Source organism: Ptiloglossa arizonensis, chromosome 4 (genome assembly GCF_051014685.1).
Source record: "Ptiloglossa arizonensis isolate GNS036 chromosome 4, iyPtiAriz1_principal, whole genome shotgun sequence".
Taxonomy (NCBI): Eukaryota; Metazoa; Arthropoda; class Insecta; order Hymenoptera; family Colletidae; genus Ptiloglossa; species Ptiloglossa arizonensis.
In genome coordinates, this window is record NC_135051.1 from 12,829,104 (window position 1) to 12,850,411 (window position 21,308).

A 21,308-nucleotide genomic window follows, 5' to 3' on the forward strand; every position below is an offset into this window, starting at 1 on the left:
TCACGTGTAAATCACAACGTCACGCATCGTGCGCATAGATCACCCATTCTCATCCTGCAGACAAATAATCAATCCGTATTTCCGCTGATTCAATCATGCACACTGTTCGCATAGTGCCCCCGTCGGAACTGGTGATACTGGACGGAACGAGGAGGGGCATCTCGGAGATAGAGAAGACCTACAACGAGGGAAGTGACGTGAACCTGATTTGCGAGGTACGAGGTGGCAGGCCACCCCCGAAGCTGACGTGGTACCTCGAGAACAACATGATAGACGAGTCCTATCAGTACAACACTGACTTGGGGCTGACGGTTAACAACTTGTCCTACCCGAAAGTTGGACGGCAACACCTCAATGCTCGGCTGATCTGTAAAGCCAGCAACACTAACTTGGTGGAGCCGCAGACAGGACTAGTCATTCTCGACGTGAATCGTAAGTCCACAGAGATTTCTCAAGCTTATCTTTCAGAAATATTTCGCGTCCATTGCTAGATTTCCAAGCAGTGGTCATCCGTTGATTGACCGTTATACTATCAGTTGTAAATTGTTTCCTCGCAACTCGTGAACACTTTTACCTGTCGCTGTCCTCTCAGAAAAATCAATCAAGGACCCAAGAATCAAATAGTGACAAATGGTGACAAACGCGCTTGTTTCGTATTACGAGCACGAACACAAAGGCTTCTTTGTTCGGTGAAAATATTAGATTGCTGCAAGAGTTCTGGTACGTGGATTCCTTAGTTTGCACGAAATGAAAATCTTGCTACTTTTGAATATATACAAAGGAGAATGATGGGGTTAATCGTTTAATAACTTTGAGCAACTGATTGAATTTGACTTCACTGTAGTTCAACCATTCTTCGTTTCGATCATTCCTTAAACTCAGTATATACGATAAATAGTTTTCACGTAGCATGTGAGCTGGTGTACAACCAAATAAGTATAATTGACGTTTCGGATGATCTCATGTTTTGGTAGATGACGGTTTACAGAAGACGTGTAGTCAAATACATGAATTGTCTTGTCAAATTTTTGTACCGTTGCTTGATATTTTTCACAATAAATATAATTCGAGTTCTTAGAGCTTGATCGTCATTTCAGAACCACTCAGTGTATTAGACAAGTATCGTAGCGCAAACACGTATTATAAGAAACGCAGACAACACGCATTATCCGCGATGTGTCTTCTCGTCTCTCGAGATTTTTTCGTCTCTTTCTTTCCAATTTCTCCTCGCTTTTCCTTTTTCATTTCGTTTCGAAACGACGTCGTTTCCTTAATCTCATCGCTGCTTGTAGTTCTGTACATCCGGGAACTTCAGCGACCTACTTGCAGTAATTCGTGATAATTGTCCCATTCTTCCTAATGCAATTTAAAATTGAAGATTTCTATGAGGATAGTCGAGGAGCAAGGTGCTGGCGATTTAATCGTGCTGCAGTTAATGGTTTAAGAAAAGGGACGATGAGGATCCTTGAAATATTCATTTCATTATCTTGGTGAAATACTTCAAGATCTGATACAAATACGACCAGAAAATAGCACTTAGAATTAACTCGTTAACGAGTAATTAATTCCTTATTCGTATACAGGTAAATGGCGAGTAGAACAAGGCATGGTGCAAATAAGATAAGTCTACGAATGATGTATAATTTGTGTAAAATGTTCCATACGTGCATCATAAAATTTCTTGGGTAATCTAGAATATATGTATAAGAAAAAGACCTTTAAATGCTTAACCTCGGTTACCTCTATCTTAAATTGAATATCTGTTTAATCTCGCGGGAAAATGTCGCCTACTTGTGAGAAAAGAGAGTTTGTATTCAGGGTAAAGGTTAATAATCTACACGAGGAAAAAAGTGAAAAAGTCGTAAATGCGTTGAGGAAAAAAGGAACATGGAGTTGCCTTTCTTTATTCATTATTTACAATTTATTCTGCTTCGTTATACGCTTTTTCATAAACATATTACTTTATTACAAGAAATATAGATCACTCGTTTGTTACTTGGTAATGAAGAATAAGCACTATTTTACACACGAAATATTTCATTTCACTCTACGTATTACGTCGTTAATCAGTTGTAAGTTTTACAGATTTTTCGATCAACAATATTTATTTAATCGTGATTTTTAAGGTTCTGTCCTTTCAAACTGTGTTGCATTGGCTTAAATAGGTGATTGTCTAAAGGTGTAGTATCCGATGAGTAGGCAAGGTGAGGAAGAACTTTTTATCTTAGCTTTATTATCGTTTCGATAGTGATTTTAGGGGTATGCAACTTGATTTTGTCGTGCTACAGGATAACTTTCGTTCGCTTTGAACGTTACTACTGGACGTTTCTTACTTAACTTCAAGTTCAGGTAAATTAGTTACTAAACTTTATCGATGAATTTGGTTATGGAAGAATTGCCAATTTTGATGGAACGAAAAAAAATCCATCATCTAAGAACAACCCGTAGAATTTGGTCGAGGAGCTAATAAATTTTCACGATACTTTCTCCCTTGAAACGGAAACATTTTCTTCTTCGCTTCTCTTTGAACCGTGTACTATCATTGTATTCCTGACGTCTGGTTAAAATCGTGCGAACACCAGATTCAACATTTGCATATTCCCGCAACTGTAAGTAGTTGGAATCGTGACATCAGTGACGTCAAGTGGAAACCATTAACGCGACACTGAGCGTTACTTGTGATCCACGGTTCGCGTTGGGAATTTCGCAATAAAATTATGCAGAAACTAGTTGCTCCTACGGCGGATTAACGCGTAGGTCACGCTTCAAGTGACGCTTATATGCACGACTCGTGACAAACAGTTTAGTTTTCTACCGCTCGAGATCCGAGTATGTGCGGTCGTGGCAACGACCGATTAAGAAACGTCGCCGCAATACATTGGGGAATTTATGCTTCGATGTAAGCTCTCGCTTGTTCCCACGAGGTGGTGGGATTTCCACGCGAACCGACAATACAATTCCCGCATCGTGGAAAGAACGAATAACCCTTCACTTTCGGTGACACGTGACGATCGGATTTCTGCCATTTATATTCCACGATGAAAAGCGGAAAATTAAAAGAATACTCCTCCTCGTTAAAAGCAAATGACGATCGGGACGCGTCTGGGCGGACAGCGATGCCGTCCATCGGTCAGAATTCAGATTAATGCCTTTAACGATGCACGGGATTTTTACTCAATTATAATGACCGCGTAATTAATTAAACGCCCGATAGATCGGGCCGCCGATCTAATCCAGGAGAGAGAAAGAGATTACCCAGCCGGAATAAAAGACCAATTTCAAATAATCTGAACGGAAGTCAAGGGGAAAAATTCCTTGTGCTAGATTCGCCGATAAACGCTTCAAAGTAATATTCCTCGTGCGAAACCTAACCCCCCGGTATGCCTGGACGGCTCACGAATCGGCTGAGGAAAATTATCGTTATATCTACCATCGCGGTTAAACAATTCTCCACGACGATTTCGCGGTGGCCGAGCCAACAGAGCACGTAGCCGCTGAACGCCTTTTCACGTGGTCCTGCCAAGACAAGGTGTTCACGCGCTGAACCTATTAGTCGTCTGCTCGAGATTGCTCGTTGAAGATAACGGTAGCACCTCTCGCAAGACGGATCAGTGGATCGCGTGCTTCCTGGCCTGCAGCTTCGATTCCGTGTTTCTAGCGGGGCTCGCGGCGTGGGGCTCCATGTTCAAGCGTTCTCGGTCGATAGGAGTGACGGGGCGTCGTGTGCACCACGTTCCTTTGCCTGGTGTGCGTCCGTTTGCTCGTTCGTGCACGTTGCTTTGCCAAGTATTCGCGGTGGCGCAGCCCGAAGAATGTGCGCTTGCCAGACTGCGAACCGGGGCTGAGTGTTTGGAAACAAGAAGGTGTTCGGGGTGTCGAGAGATCGTGTACGGTGGTGGCTGTTCGACCCGAGGACCCAGGACTGGTACGGAGGGATAGGAGATCGTGGATGCCAGGACAGCAAGGGGAGGAAACTATTCGAACTCGGCGATAACGATAATGTAAACACGCGTAAAACCATTACCGATTGGGCTCACCGTTCAAACTGTTAACTCGTGGTTGGTTGATCCTGTCGATCGATCTACACGGAATTTATCGAGAAACTGTCTCAATTTATCGGATAGTTCTTGCCTACATATACAATAGTATCCACTCGGGTATATGAAATAAGGTTTCTCTCATCTGTATGAAATAGGATACGTCGACGATCTCAGGAGGTAGAGAATTTTATTGCACAAGTCATTGAATTTCGTTCGGTAATGATGATAAGAATTGTTGTACTTATCGTTATATTTTAGTGAGAGGATCACTGATAGATTTTCGACGTTCTCTCGATAAAAATGAATCCAAACACGATACAGCACGTTACTTTTTTTATTATTCCCTTCATTGCTTCTGTAGTTTCCATGGCGAGTGTGACCATAAAGTTTGCTCGAGTTTTTGACGGCTTTGATACCTTATTTCGGAAAAGAAAACAGTGACAATACTTTTTCCATGGACAAAGAAACAACGAGTTGTTTGCCATTTATAAATCTTCCCTTATGTTCTTTCGAACAAACCATCCTTCAACATTCAATAGCAACGTGACTTCAAATCGTTACACTCATACAAGAACATTCGGAAGACCACACAAAGCACCTACTCTGTCATAAATTGCCCGATACAAAATAGCTTGGGCCTAATACTATGGTTGGCTTTCGTCAATCCTTAAAAATGTGCTAACGTTAACAAACTTCATTCATCGAAAACTTCTTCACTTCTTCACTTCTTCACTCTGTTGCACTTGTTGCGGCAAAAAAAAAAAAAAACGAACTGCAAAATAGAGGACTCTTTCGTTATAAGTTATGTTTCCCACGTGAACGACCTATAACGAGCAAATACTATATTCACTTTCTTTTCGAATACATTACTTTTCTTACGATGATTATGAGACAATAATGCAGTCGATATAATGGAATAAGATATTTAATAAACACTAAATGCTTCTATCAAGCTCAATTGATCTATTAATAATGCAATATAATAATTACGACGCTGGCTACGTTGGGTTCTGCTCTCGATGGCTACCAAAACACTTCTCGTTCAAGGCGATAGCCTTTCTTACATCCTAGGTTTTTGGACCTACGTGACCCAAGTCACGAGGCCAGGATCGTGGGGAATGCGCACGAAGCTTATTTAGGCCGGACGCTCCACCTAGTCCTTCGTAGGTGGTCGCCAAGACGCTGACCAGACGATGGGCCTGCATTATGTCACCGTCGCCGGAAGCTCCGCAGTCCCTTAGACAGGTCCAACTTTGTCCGGCACAGTCCTCCCCGCGTAAGATCGCTTGTACCTATCCCTCTCTCTTTCTCGTGCACGCACGAACCTTCACTTGCACCCCTTAATGAGTAACTTCCAATTAGCTCGTAAACTTTTGGGTCTTACTGATCGTATCGCTAAATATTTTTCAAACTTTTCCCCTTTTCGGACACTGTACAGTAGTATTCATCTATACGCGGAAAATTGGAATCGATAATTCGTATATAGTCGTGGTTGGTTGTGAATTTATTTCAGGAATCAACTTTTTCATTTCGAGCTGAAATCCAGCCACGCGTGAATCGTCCGATGAAGAGAGTGAACGAGATATATCAACAGCGAGCGCGTTTCGTATTACAGGCGCTCGGACGTTGAGCTTCAAAGCAATGTCGTTCGTGTATCGATGTGACAGTCGCTGATGTAAAATAAAAAAAACTTTTATACCTTTTATTGTATCTTTATAAGAGCGTTATTAATGGATCGGTGAGATCTTCTGAACGGAAATTCAGCACATTTTTATTTATAAATTATACAAGCCGTTCCTGACGAATTTCATTTCGACTTATTTTCAACAGAACCTCAGCAATCCATTGACAATATTCTCATTACGATGCAATGTTTGGTATAAAAATTTTCATTTTCAATGGTGAATGAAATTCGATTCTGCGCTGTACCTTATCGTTGTTTTGTAGAGCATCGCTTAAGTTGAAGGTTGGGTCAACCTGAAGAAAAATAAACAGTATAGAGAGTGTATAAACAGTACAGAGTAGCTCTCCAGTTTATTCTTGATTAAAGTACGAATCTACAAATAATATTATCCGATTCTCGGAAATTAGTTTGAAGAAAAAATAGAGAACAGGTCGAAACTGCATTACTAAATTAAGACCATATTGTCGGTCACCAATGAAAAATATCTCCGATACTTTTACTGTGCTGTTCCATAAATACATTATCGTTATCTATAGAAGGGTCTTTATTAACGCTTAAAATCGAAAAATCAAGAAACGAATAAATAAAAAAATTGGCCGCTTATAGAATGACCTGATACAGATGATCTTATCTACATTGCATCGTAATATGTGTGTGTGTGTGTATATTACAATTATATTTAAATATTATATTCCTTTCTCCTTTGTTTCTCAATTTTAATAGAAATATACACTCTATATAATATTTATCTACGCATATATTTATAAGCAACGTTTACATCAAATGTAATTGTAAATTCATCGCAGCAAAATTAGCACGACACGTTGTTGGTAACCCGTTGGTCGAAGCGACCGTAAAAATTGCACAAGTAACTCGATTATTAAATTACCGAATGTAGTAACCAATGGCGATACAGAACGAAATAGTGTAATTTACACGATCGATTTCGAAATTTCCCTGTCTCATTAAACTAACAGGCTTCGTGCGCGTTCAGAAATCAATTATTCTCTTCCATGGCGTGCGATCTCCTAAATTCCCAATAGACAAACGCCGCTGGCCTACGCAGGAACTGATAAATCTTGATGTTTGATTAGTTCACACTGAAGAACGATCACGAATAAATTTAAATTCACAAGCACGACCTGTTTGCGGTTGGTTGAGTTCCACACGCTAGTACGCAGTTTCATAGGAATGCGCACACATGTGCACATAATTTCGTATAGTCCCTCGGGTGATACCTATTAATTCGTACTGTTACCAGTCGTAGTAAGCTTCATTCAATAGGACAAATAATAATAAGCAGTTGTGCTCGTGGTTCGGCATGGCCTGGCGCCCAGCATAAATTGCTTCTTAATTTCTTGGGTCGTGTTAGTACTGCCATTTCAATTGCCCATTAAACGTCTTTCAGCAATATGCTGTTCCGCGCTCGAGCAACTTTGTTTTTTGCGTTTTCCGCTTCTTCGACTTCTTCTTCTTCTTCCTCTACTTATACCCGAGACCGTTTCGTGAAAAACTTTATCGTTTTTCATTAAAGGGTTTGAGGTTAATCGTAAGATTTTTTGCTCCCACGATGAAGTTCGAATTAGTTTAATGATCGAGTTCGTATCTTGATTTTCTTCAGGATATCACCTACCATTGTAGGTGAGAACCATTGTTCGGTGACTTGTACAGCGTGATCTATCGGAATAAGAACGTGTAAATTACTGGAGTATTAATTGGTAATGGAATTGATACGATTAGGTAGCGATGATACTCGAACAATTTAGTACCAAAGTATTTAACGCGTTGATTGCTAAGTTGATTTCATGAAAATTTTCTTGGGTAGAGTTTTTTTCATAGTTCATTCTTTTAATCCAATACCTATATTTTATATAATTTGGTAAAAATATTTTATACAAAATGATGTACTTTTAATAAGATATATTGAAAGGTATCGAAATTTATGGTATTAAGTATCAATTTTCAATAGCAATACTATTCTTTGCGAAAAAGAATTTCGTTCAATTCTTTTTCCGAAGATCCACTACTTTGGTTTATAAATATTCGTAACGAGATTTTCGAAAAAATATTAAATGGATATCGATACTTTCGTAGAACCATCAAATGTGTGTCTATGTTTTCATAGAAATATCAAATAGTTATATTCCTATATCATCAACGTGTTCGGTAGTATTCAATTCTAAATTATAATTTACGGTTAGGTATCGCTGATATCGATTCGGTATCGTTCTCGTCACTAGTAAAATAATATTTGATTATATACGAATATTTTATTTGTTTCACTAATGAACATTTTTATATTTGACATTCTATCTTCTCAATATTAATATCAACGGATTGCTGAGATTCTCCTATTTTTAATAAATGCAATTTAATGTTTTTCAAAAACAACTTCCATAACTTACGAGTAAAAATAATCCGAATACGATCGTGTTTGATCTCATTTTCATTGGGAGTAACTCGTAAATCCATTATCAGCATTCTCGTGAAGATAGAAAGAGAAATACAAATTTTTAGTCTGCATTAGCGACTATCGCGCCGATACACGACCAGCGATGTCGCTTTGAAGGGCACTCGTAATACGAGATACGATTGCTGTTGCACTCACTCCTGGTACATTTTGTTTACTCTATCATCAAACGGTTTCACGCATGGTTGTGTTTCGGTTAGGAAAAGAAAGGTTAATTCCTAGAACGAATTTGCAACCAACTCCAACTACCAACTGTATGTGTATACGAACTTTCAGTACCGAGTTTTCACATATAATCGAGCACTACTCTATTAGAGTCCAAGTTTGTACTATAATAGACAGAAGGTGCGTAATTAAAGGGCGGTGGGTTATTTTTTTCGTAAAAGGTCTTTATTCGACTCCGACACACTGCAACAAAATTCTAACAAGTGTCTCAATTGCGTTTCTCTCACATCCTACATTCTCAAACGCATTCATTCCCTTTCATTTTAATCCTTAACCTTTCTCACTCCATGCATCTGGTCACTGTAATACCTTCTACACTCGCCACATGATTGCTGACCGTTTTTCCGTAAATCCTCGTATCAGCTCCGATCGGTATATACCAGTATATATATTGGTATATATACGATCTTTTACCGATCTCCCAATATCCCAGCGTACAAGACAAGGATTGTTAGGATACCTACTGATAAAGTCCACTAGCAGGCCTCGATGAAACGCTTTTCCTTCTTTTTCTTTATTTCTCTCGCTCCTGTTCCTTTATCATCACACTCTAAGAAGCCCGCCACATCACGTTTACGTAAAATTCTTCATTCTGGCACCATCTCAATTGTTTCACACACCTTAGTTCGGGCACGCTCTTCTTTCACGCCTCGTCTATTCCCAGACACTTCACATTTGTTCCCGACCATACGCAAGACTATTCTTTCCCACACATTATCACCACATAAACAATCAGAAATGCTACTGTCACTCTGTCTAACTGTGGGGATTGTTTCGAAGATCGCCACAGCATATACAAATAAGTAATACAAGTTACTCTAACTGCAAGCGTAAGTCCTACCAGGTGACGATTTTCTGGACAACGTATACGTATAGATGCAACGTGTGTCCAGTTAAATTATTTAACGACAGGATAGATTGTATTCGGTCAAACTAAATACCTCAAATGTATTCACTGTTTGATAAATGTTAAAAATAAAACTTATTACCCTATGTACTCCACGTAATTACAGCTTTGGTTAGATAGTTATTAATATTTTATTGTTTCGTTTTTGTGCATACTTAGTAAAATGATTTGTACTTGAAACTGTCACTCTCAATCATGATTAGGGGAATTCGCTTATTATACTGGTAACGAACATGCTAAAAACGTAATTGTAAAATTTATACGATGCAGAAAGCGTCTTCTTTGTCTTTGAGTTCATTATTTTCAATATTTCTAAGGTGTTTTCTTTTGCAGTATGAGGACATTTTCATGTCTTGAATTTTACAGCTAGCGCGAAGGTAAAATTGGACCGTTACAATATGTTTTTAAAATGAGCTTACAGTTAAAGAATTTAACAAAACAGGATCGGATAATTAAGTTTTATTAAGTTGCTAAATTTTTGCACCACTTTTTCCTAACATCAAACAAATAAGGCTGTTTCCTAACAGCCCTTAAAATTTTTTCGTATCTCCAATTCTAGGGGAGTTATTCAAGTATTCTGTTTCTGATAGGCCAACCTGTATACTTACTGCGTAGGACTGAAAATTTAACAAGTCGTACTGAGAAAATTGTCCTCTAGCATCCCTCGAACGAAATAATTTATTTGCTACAGCGGCAGTGTTAACTTTGTCGACAGTTGTGTTCCCGGATCTGCTTTGGAAAGAGACAACCAAAACGAATATTAAATAATCATTGAGAAATTTGGTTGATGTACATATCATTAAAAAGTATTTATTAGGTTATTTAATAAGTTTTATCAAACTTATTTGTCAAACAGTAGTACCATCTTTAGAAAAATAAAACGACGAACCTAATAGCTCCATATCTTATCGAACGACAAAACTTATCGAGTAACCTATTATATTTCGCTATATTTTGGAAAAAATCATTTGAATATTTTCAATTATTTGAAAGTGATAAATGTTTTTCTTATATTCTGAATGGTAAACGTTTTTAGCCCCGATTTTCCTTTTTTCCTTAAATTAGATCAGAAAATTAAACTGTAGTTGAAAAAAATCCGCCATTCACAAATTTAGAGCTAAACAAAATAGCCCTCCATTATTTTCAAGTACTGTCCAAAAATTCTTAAAATTCAGCTTACGACTGAAAATTAAAGTGATTCGTGGTTTAGCTCGGTGTATACGTTAACCAAGAATTCGAAAGCTGATAATATTACCAATAGAGTAATTTACTAACAATTAGCTCAGTTATAGCTACCGTATGCTTCATTTGAACCATGACGATAATAATCTCTATGAACATATGTAAATGCACGTGGGGAAGTGTTTTTTCAATCAGAATCGATTTTCCAAAGTTACCCTTCTTATTAACGAAATCGTTATGAAAATGTCATTAATAATGACTCATTATATGTTACAATACAGCTGAGTTTGAAACTGACGATAGTAATCGACGTTTTTGCGTAATTATCAGCAAGATGAAAGCAAAAATGAAATTTAATAATATCGAAAACGTGAATGTGCTTTTAGTTTATGGTGCTACACCTAAAAAAAAATATATGCACTGCATAGTGTCTCTAAAATCGAGCAAACTCTTATAATAAATTGTTTCATGCATTATATAACTTTAAAAGTTATTCAAAGTGGGCAAGTTACCTTACAAGACTATTCTATATGTTATATATTTACACACACTATAAATTTCAACTATACTTACCTCGAACGAAAGCAACCATGTTATTGCTCTGATCGAGTCTAGTAGATATAAACATCTGCATAATGAGTCTGTTGGAAGATAGACAAAAGTTAGCGTGTTACCATATTTTTATTAAATACTTACCGATCAGTATTTATCGATTAAAGTCTCTCAGACACCAACGGGTCACTCTAGAGTAAAATTTCATTTAAAATCAAAAGCAGGCGATACAAACGCAAAAATCAAACGAATCGCATCGTAGATTCCTGAATCTTGAATATATTCCACGTGCAGCACAAATCGCATAAACTGCAGCGGTTTGATTCTCTCGCGAGAGTTTAGCAAATAATTGCCCTTTTAATGTGCCAGTAATTTGCTCAATACGCTCCCAATTAAGGTTTAAAGACTAACCATAAACACCCGTCGTATTATTAATAGATATCGCGCCCAACGACCATTGCTAATTCGCATTCAGTTTGGTGTGGACTTTCCGTGTCATGTGCACACGCATACGCGCGTCGTCCTGTCCGTTTAACCGTGACCGTGCAGATGCTTGCGCATATTCGCGCGGAATATTTATTCGTGCGTGGTGATGCGCGTCGGAACTGTTCACGGAATAATAATTAATAACGGATTCGACGAGGGGTCCTCTCTTTTCACTGATGCGCAAATTATTCCAGTTGTCCGCGAGAAATCATTTTGGCGCCGCTCGTAGTGCGTAATAATTATTCGTCGGCTCGTGCGCGGCACTGCTGCAACAAAGCATCTTTTCAAATACAGCAATATGATCAGTGACGGATGAAGATTTCTCGAAGCTTGAAGACAATTACTTCAGTATCCTTCTTTTTTTTGAAATGTTCAAAGTTTTAAAAAATACTGCTAAATAGAGAAAAATTACATACAGAGGGTGTACCATTTATGTTGACAAAAGGAAATATCTCGTAGAGAACTAATTAGAAAAAATGTGGAACATGTCTTTTATAAAAGGCAATGCAGGTAAACTCATATTTTTTATTACGGATTTCAATTTTATGTGAGTATATGTATAACTTTTGTTTCGATCACTTTTTTTTATATGTATTTGTTAAGACATTCTACTAAAATTCAAGACGTTCCGATATTTCTCTTCACCTAATGTTCGTATTTAGCATTTATTTTAGCATTATTTTCTATTTACTTGTCTTGAATATTTATTATGGTATTATTCCTGTGCGAAAAAAGTACATTGTCCTGGAGTGGATGCCCTTTTGTATGTTTAAAAATTCGGACGTTATTTCGATTTACTTCAAATTTTGTACGGTAGTTCTTAATATAATACTATACCCTTCAGTTCCACGTATGCATATTTCAATTGAATAATTAGTTTCTATATGGTGTTAAACGAAATATTGAATTTTTAACACGTTTTGGAGATCTTTTTTTCAAAGTATTACCATTTTATAATAAATTATAACGACTACAGTGATTTCCTTCTTTAAAACAAGATTTCTTCTGCCAGCAGTGAACAAGTTAGAGTGAGAACGTAGTATTTCCTTGCGTTCTCCATGTTTAAGGAGAATGTAAATAATATCGAATAATTGATAAAACGACGATACAGTACAACGAAATTCCTTCCACAGATCTTTTTAGCCCCACGCAATATTTTAAGTACACAGTAGTTTTTGTACAATATTTTATGTTTCACAGTACACTCATCACTCGACCTCTCATACGATCGTTAGTTTCTTATCAACAATTTGCTCTTGTCTCAAATGGAACACCCAGCACTTGTTGCTAAGAGACCATTCCTGGTCGATACAATGCAATGTACGAGGTACAAAAACCAAGGCCCTATTAAACTGTCATACTCACCACTTTAATCTTCAAGTTTCAAGCTTTATCCAAGGAAGCATTCCAACTAAGATGTACTGCTTCCAATAACTGGAAACCTTAAACATTAAAGTTCTTTTCAATCAATAGTTTCAGTCCTTCGAAATTAAAATAGGTCGTTTTAATTCCAAAGTGGAGAAGGGAGTGATGGGTACTATTTTTTCGCGTAAAAAAAGTTTAATATTTGAAGGATTTATTTTTGATCAACAGAATAGGTAGGTCATCTATCATGGTAGAAATGCGAATTTAAATATGGTTCACGTTTCAAGCTATAACTTTTCAAATATTAGTGTTTTTATTATATTCAAATTTGTACAACTTTTTCGTATATTTGTAAATACACAAGTAAAATTATCGATTAATATTTATTGTAGTTTCTTTAAAAACATTACAATTATTATCTATTTTCAATTCGAGAAGAAACTTTTTAATATATTCCTCCGTTCTGCTATGCACTCAAGGTCTTTGGGTACAATATGTCTCGAATGTACAGAGCTCGTGTTTTTATCTTCATAATACAAAGAGGTGATCCAGTTGCATTTATTATAATAGCTTTAATTATAGAAATTTGATATATTACGAGAACGCGATGGGTCGAAAAGGACCCAAGTAACGCACTGGCGTTAAGTGAACGTATATTTAATTCAAGGTTTAGAAAGTCGATGCAAGTCCGGTACCTAGGTCTTTACGTCTCCATTCAGGTCACCGTAGCTCGGTTTTATCGGATTTATTAATCAGGTCAGCGTAAAGTCGGTTTTGAAGGGTGCAGGTGATGCAGGTCATTCAATGTTCTGAAAACAAATGCGTGATCGCGAAGTGCGGGTTGATAGGTGGTGCAATAGGGGTATAACGAGGGCACAGAATCATAGGAAATTATTGGAACAGAAAACGATAATGCTAGGATAAGCATGCATGGACACATTAAGGTAGTTCGTGCAATGTTAATTCATGATTACAGTTACGAAGCGTATACATTTATCCAAATGATTGAAGTACCATTCTAAATCAATAATGCGCGACTCGACAATGATGCTTACGTTGATAATTACTTCTATCAGTAAACCTCTCAAGTGGGCCCTCGTGTCGATTTACTTCAAAAAGTACATTGTTCGTATTTGTGCATAATCATCACATATTAAATACAATATAGCGGCATTTATTATTTTGCGTTAAATGAACAGTTGCCATTGCTACATTGTAAATAATTGTAAATTCTTGGATAGAATAATCTTTTGTTCGATTTCCAATATCATATGCTTTCTCACAGGAAATTCGTACGTGCCGTACAATTTTTCAATCATAACAATCATTATTTCTTTCGTTTATGGAGTATAGATATTATTTAATATTTAATTACATTTTACGATTCAGTTTGTTCCGTACGCCAAGGGAATTATATAAAATAATCACGCGATATTGCACAAAAGATACAAAGTTGCATTTACGCGATAAAAAAAAATTCGATAAATGGCATAATTACATTATTAATACACCATTGGTGTACTTTTACGTTAATTTTTAATTTTAGTTGAAACATTAATTACTTTATTTGTTTCTTTGAAATTACTTCCCTTTGGAATATTATTGGTACATACAAGTTGGAATATTTTAGAAGTTGCACTAGACAATCCAATCCATATTTCTGTTTCTATTTCCTTAACAAAGAAATCTTGTTTGTTTCTTATACGGAATAAGTGTTAAATATGTTTCGTGTATTTTCTTTCTTATTGTCAAATGTGTTTAATAGCGCCATGTACGAGCAGAGAGTTTGAACAATTGATAAAAATAATGCGACAAGAAGGTTCTTTAATTATGTAACACGATAACACTCGCAATGCTCTGCTTTGGGCAAATATTCCAGCACGATACAGTCAACCTAGGGTTTCTTTCGTCGGGTTTTTCTTCCACTTGATCGCACAGAATAGAGTCGATTCTTTTTTGCTTCTCGAAAGGCAGGAAGGCGTGATCACGATGCAACGACACGCGATGCTTCGTGCACCAAACGATACACTCTCTGATTCCAGCTTTGCCGTTCTTATCGAAGCTTGATACGTATTTCTGACATATTTCGCACGAAACAAACTTCTGCAATTTTTCGTTCATAATTTCTCTGACATACAGGTCTAATTGAAAGTTAAAGTTGTTAAAGTCTTCAATCTCTACTTATGTATAATCTCCATTTACGTGCAATCTTTTTGATACGTTATCACATCTTTTTTCTTTTTTTCAATTCAACACGTATTTCTGTTTCTTATCTGTACCATTTTATTTAAGGTCGTATCTACTACATGGTTTTTAACAACTACGTCAATGTTTACGTTAAAGAGGAACATTGCCTTTCCAATTTTAAAAAATTGATACTTTTTACTTGCATTTTCCTAAAATTTTATTTTATAAATATTGTCCTAAAATACTAAGGCGTAATTCGAAATATTAACAAACATATAGCATTTTCCATAGGATTTTCCCAAAACTGTTAAGCACCTTTTTCTAAAACTACACATCCAATGAACTTGAAATTTAGATTGTATATTTACAGCAACATTTTATTGTTGCACACACGAATTCCTTTTTCTCTTATGTTCTTTTAGAAAACATATTTTCTTTTCGCATAGCTTATCTTCACATAGCTAAACTAGTTTCTGAAAATACCAAGATAATTGATTATTGATATCAAAGAAATCTACCCTATCGTGCGACTAGGAAGTTCTGGTAGCCTACTGCGCAGATACTTACATTTTCTATAAACATAAACATTCTTTTATGAAAATGGTTAGGAACATTATTCAAAGTATATACTTTCAATATATGCACGAAAATTCATATCAGACATTCCACATCGTAAAAACTTCCTAACCGTCAACATGTTATTCGGATCCCAAACAGTTACGTTCTCCCTTAAGTAGCAACCTGTAAATTATAATTCATTTTTCACTTGAACGTATCACAAATCACGCCGATTGGATCGCAAAAACCGTTCAATTTTTATATCGAATCCTTGTATGTCAACATCAGTTATCTGGGTTAGATCTAGGTTGAATGGTAAATAGTTACCATCCGACCATTCAAAGGTACCAGCGCACCGCACCGTTTGAAATCAACGTTCTAATCGCTTTCCCTCTTTACACGCCCGTAGGAAATTCCGTTTAGTGTACAAGGGATCGTCCATTTCCGGGAATCAAGATCCTTAGAAACGGGAGTATATGTATCCGCTGAGCGTCGGATGAAAGGGTTGACGGGGGGTTGGGGGAAGAGTCAAGAAGGATCACCGTATCGGTGCACAGCGTAACCACGAAACGGAACGGAGGAACCAATTTCAGAGAAGTGGCTACCGGCTAATGGCAATTAGGGGTTGTACGAGTGACTGGCTGCGGCGGCGCATAAGCGTGCGCTGGAATTTACGAGGCAGACCGCGCGATGGGCAACGTAGTATTACAGACCGTAGTGGATTCTACCGGGCTCTTGTTTTCGGTCTCGATCGTTATTAAATTTCGCCGAAGGAACGGTGGAACGGTCGCGGGTGAAGTGCTCCGTAAGATTTATAACGCGGAACACACTCGATGGAAACGGAACGGGAAACATGGATCGTCGCAGGCTGCATTAACGAGAAATGAGAGCCGAACGAATTATATTTAAATTTATTAAACGGTTGCAACGGAATACAGAACGATGGTATTCTCAGCTTTGTTCCCCCCCCCCCCCCCCCAGGTAATGCAAATAATTCTTTGAATCGAAATGTCTTAAAGTTATGGAAGTGGGTGAAACATTTGTAAGTAGGTTTTGCAAAAGGGTCTCGGTGTCTTAACTTGAATCCTCGCCTAGTTTTATCTTCTCTACGACACACTGCTCCAAGGATTACCTATTCAAATAATTTCATCGCTCCGTAAGATATTGGATATTTGAAAAGTTCCAGGATAAACGGTTGCTTCGTGATGCGTTGCGAACTGATGTCTTTGAGACGATTGAAATAATGTTAAAATTTTCTTATTTTACTCCGAGTCAAGTGATCGTTATATTCGTTTTTAAGGGGTGTTGTGAACGCAAAGAAACGGTGAAATAATAAAAACGGTGAAAAATATTAAAATATGTCGGTAGATACATACACCGTTGATACGAAGTTCACATCGTAGTGAAAGCTCAGAGTTCGTTCTTTGGAAGATTTTTTAAGGTTGATGGGAAAGTAATTCTTCGAAAATTTGTATAAAGTTGATCGTTTTTCTAAGTGTTGGAAATATTCCATTACGTTTATTCAATCGTATGTGTATTAAAAATACATCATAGGTATTGTACACCATTGTACGAATAAAGAACTGCAGTTTAATTCATTGTCCGTACGTTGTAAAAACACGTCTACAATAGAATATAGTTATTTTTTTACAATAAACACTAGTATAAGAAGAAAATAAAGAAACTGCGAAGCGCGTGGGTATCATAAAGGGTATTACTTTGAAAAAAATAGAAAAAATTTCTGTGCTTTTCACATGGCTATTTTATACTTCTTTACTAACAAGAAAAGTATCACAAGCAATTTTTTTTAAATTATTATCTAACGATATACTTGTATATTTTAGGATTAGTCGTAGTTCTCTAAATGACAAATAGAGTATGCACTCTTATTTAATTCCACAGGAGAAAATTTTTAAAGTAATATTTTGATAATATTTATAGCGGATATATCTCTTCTATTTTACGAATTATGACAGAAAATGTTATAACAGTAATCTAATTTACATTATAAATAATTTATACATACGAGTAATTCTGTAAAAAGTTTCAGAACATATTGATTAACTTGATCAAATTTTCAATCATATTAAATGGGAAATAAGTAGCAGAGTTTTTCCAGTGAAAGCTGATAAAGATATCTAGACTTAAAGAAGCTATTATTGATGAATAGTTTTACAATCTTTACAGATATTGATTAAGCTTTAACAAATTCTTTTCTTATAAACTTTGCGTAGTATTTATTAGACATGTATATATTTTACGTGTGCTCTATACAACATCAAGTCGTAAGAATTACACAATTTATACAAACAGCGATCTATTGATTTTAGGTCATCTCATATATCTTATTCGACGTGATTAAAGCAGTCCAATATTGCGAGCAATAATTGTAATCAATAGACGTTCCAAGATTTATGGGTGATGGAAATGGACAGGTACTGCATATATGCATTTACCGTGACAGATGTATACGTTCTAACCTATGAATTTCCGTGGGCAACGTACAAGCGATGGCGTTAATAGGAAATTCAATATTCTCTGTCGTTTGTCCTGCAAAGTTTCGTGTTAGAAATAATCAATGTAATTACTGTCAAATACACGTGCACAATAAATCTATGCGTAAGAGCAACGATCATATTTCGCACAGAATAAAAAGCAATTGATTTTTCATACTTCACATACTAATTTGTACATGGAATTTTTCAAATTAGAACAATTGTTTAATTATAACGCGTTTTATTTTCAATCGTGTAAAAACTATAAGGTAAATAATACGAGCTTGGGTTAATTTGGATGCGATCAGACGATTATACGATCATCTTTTTCCAAAGAGCAGCGCTAGCAGTTTAATTTTACAAATTTACGAAAAGTTGATAATACAATATAATTAATGACAAATTAATGTCCACAACTACGTTCAAAAATGTAAATACGTAAGTTGCACTTTTGTTTAAATGGCGCCTGACCTGTGTCTAACGGGTATATAAGACAGGTATTTACTTAAATGTGAAAGATATTTACCAACGAAATTTAATTCGTAGTATTTTACAAACCTCTCGACAATTTCAACAATACCGTGCTTTTTCACTTTATCCTACACTTCTCAAATTGTTCTCGTTGACTGCAGTGCACTGGCTGCTGCTACCCTATAACCAAGAAATTAAATAATTGAGATTTATCGCCTTACCGTGCCGACAGGATTTGAAGAGGTCCTTCCACGTAATGCAGCAGCAGGGTTCTTCAACCCTCTCTTGCTTGTTTACGTGGCCGTAAACGGCCCGAAAGAGTCTCCTTAACCCTGCTCCCAAGCAACGCGATTCTTGCAAAATTCGTACATCAGGCAGTCTCGAGATTTCCGTTTCATTTCTGTAACTTCTCGACATTATTTCTGCACGTGTGAACAAAGTTTACCACGATTATTTTTCACTGCTGTACCTGGAATTGTTACTGCTTATGCGTTTCACTGTAACGTTCATAGCTTTCTCATAGGATAATTTACGAAACTTACCAAATAAACTTCGAATGTGATTTTCCCACTCGTTACTTGTTATTTGTCAATAGATTAGAGTTTAGATTAGAATTTGCGCGAATATGGATGTGTGCGTGGACGTGTGCTCGAAATTTCTCAAAAAATAGAAGTTTTGCAACAAAATATTTCAGACAGAATTTATACATATTTTTATGTAGGATATGATTCCGAAATAAAATATATAGATAGATTTATGATGCAAAAACATATGAAGACTTCGAAATGATCTTGAAAACATTCACAGATTAAAAAAGTAATAAAAAACATATTCCACTTTTTTCTTAATTAGTTGTCTATGGAATATTTGTTGTGTTAACTCAAATGGGGTACTCTGTATATAAAGAAAATTCAGATTACTTTAACGCTTCGTAACATTAACTTAGAAAGATATTCTCATTGTGTAATTTATCGTTTGATATTAAGTTTCTTTTGCCTCAAATATTTATTCTCATGTTCAGTAATATACAACTTATTTTCTTTGTATTTAGTTTTTCCATATCATATGACCACTAAGCAACTGCAGCCTGTGATTTATGATTAGCTTGAAACTTCATACTGATTGCAGTACGGCACTCAACCAATCATCTTATAGTGGCACCTCGCGTACTCATCATCTTTATTGGCTTCGTTAGCAATTCCTATTGTCGGAAGCTTTCATCTATCCATTGACTTTTAGATGTATTCCCTTTGTTCGAACATAAATTGTACCCGATTGTAAAACACTGGTCTATTAAGTAACCACCCTAACGAGTTTTCCAGTAGACTCTGGACAAAGCGCGGTTTCCTCTACTTATCACCTTCTTCTTTTTGCCCATCATTCCCTTCAACCTTTTTCCACCATTAAATCCTTTCCAGTGATTCTTTGATTCGTTTTATAACCTTCAAGGTAAAACTCGTATTACGTATTATCGCATTTACTCGTGATAATTGCTGGCTTGGAATGTGGTTTATGTGTTACAACTGTAAGAAGCAAACTCGTGGAATTAAAGTTTGAGATACATAAGTAGGTTCATTCAGTTGTTATGCTCAAATTTATGATTTTTCAAATTACAAATGTGTCTGATTGAATAGAAGACTTTCATTTCTAATTTCATTGAAAACTTGGAGACGTTATGTGATTTCAGAGAAATGATTAAGTGTAGTAACTTGTTTATAAGATGGATTTACATAATTTAAATAAAGGGTACTGAAGTATTGGAAAATAGGATATTTCTTAAAAGATAAGACTTATTAAAATTTTTCAAGGAGCACAACTTAAGAAACGCTTGATGGCTAGAGTTCTAGAGCACTATATTTATTAACAGACACTAGAGGAATGCCGAGTTTATAAGAGTATGCGTATCAGGATAATTTTTAAAAATATTGTGCCTTTTATTTAATTTTTATATCACTGATTAATTCAGCAGTGATATAATCATTCCATAATGACTGTTTTACGGATATACTTTCCATATTGCATTGGTAATAAAATAATACTTTAGAGGAAACGGTTTTGCTACTTGGTATCGAATAACTCAACATTTTGTCACAAGCAAAGTTTCATTCCTTCAGATTTATTCCATCACAAACTGGTTTCAGTAAAAAGTCCACAATCATTGTCGTTACACCAATGTCAGATGTTACAAAATGTGGACATTTATACTCCCACTGAGTTTAAGAAAAACTGTCGCCATTCGCTAAACGTTTTTTGGTAGTTCCATGCAAAATTAGACATTCGCGTTTCATAGTCGCTCGAAACCGTCCGCATTATCCGCACGGCGAAAATGGAGCAAAGCTTCACCGGAATAATTTGCAGTTTTCACGAACGACGGAGTAAAGAGGATAAGTTCAGAAGTAGCGGTACTCACATAAGTTAGTTAAAGTTAAGTTGTTCAGAGGGAGAATTTGTTTTTGCAAGTAGGTGAAAGTTGGGCATATAATGCGCTTTATAATGATCCACGACGAGTTAGGAATTCTTACGAGATTTTAATACACACGCTGCACAACTGCCTCCCCACCCCCGTTAATCCGTTTATTCTTCCTCGCTTGTGTCAAATTATTTGACGATCTGACATTGCGCAATCTTGCACTAAAGTTCACAAACCTTTTAAAAATTTGACAAGTTACAAGTTATTTCCTACAAG

The 21,308-nt window shown here is 36.4% G+C and overlaps 1 protein-coding gene across 1 annotated transcript in view; it reads left to right on the forward strand.

Moving 5' to 3' along the window:
• The window catches only part of LOC143145349 (neural cell adhesion molecule 2), a 261,041-nt gene that overhangs the window by 173,143 nt on the left and 66,590 nt on the right, over positions 1-21,308 (forward strand). The window contains exon 4 of the mRNA XM_076308653.1: positions 115-432. Coding sequence (XP_076164768.1) covers positions 115-432 — 318 coding nt within the window. The remainder of the gene's footprint in view (positions 1-114; positions 433-21,308) is intronic.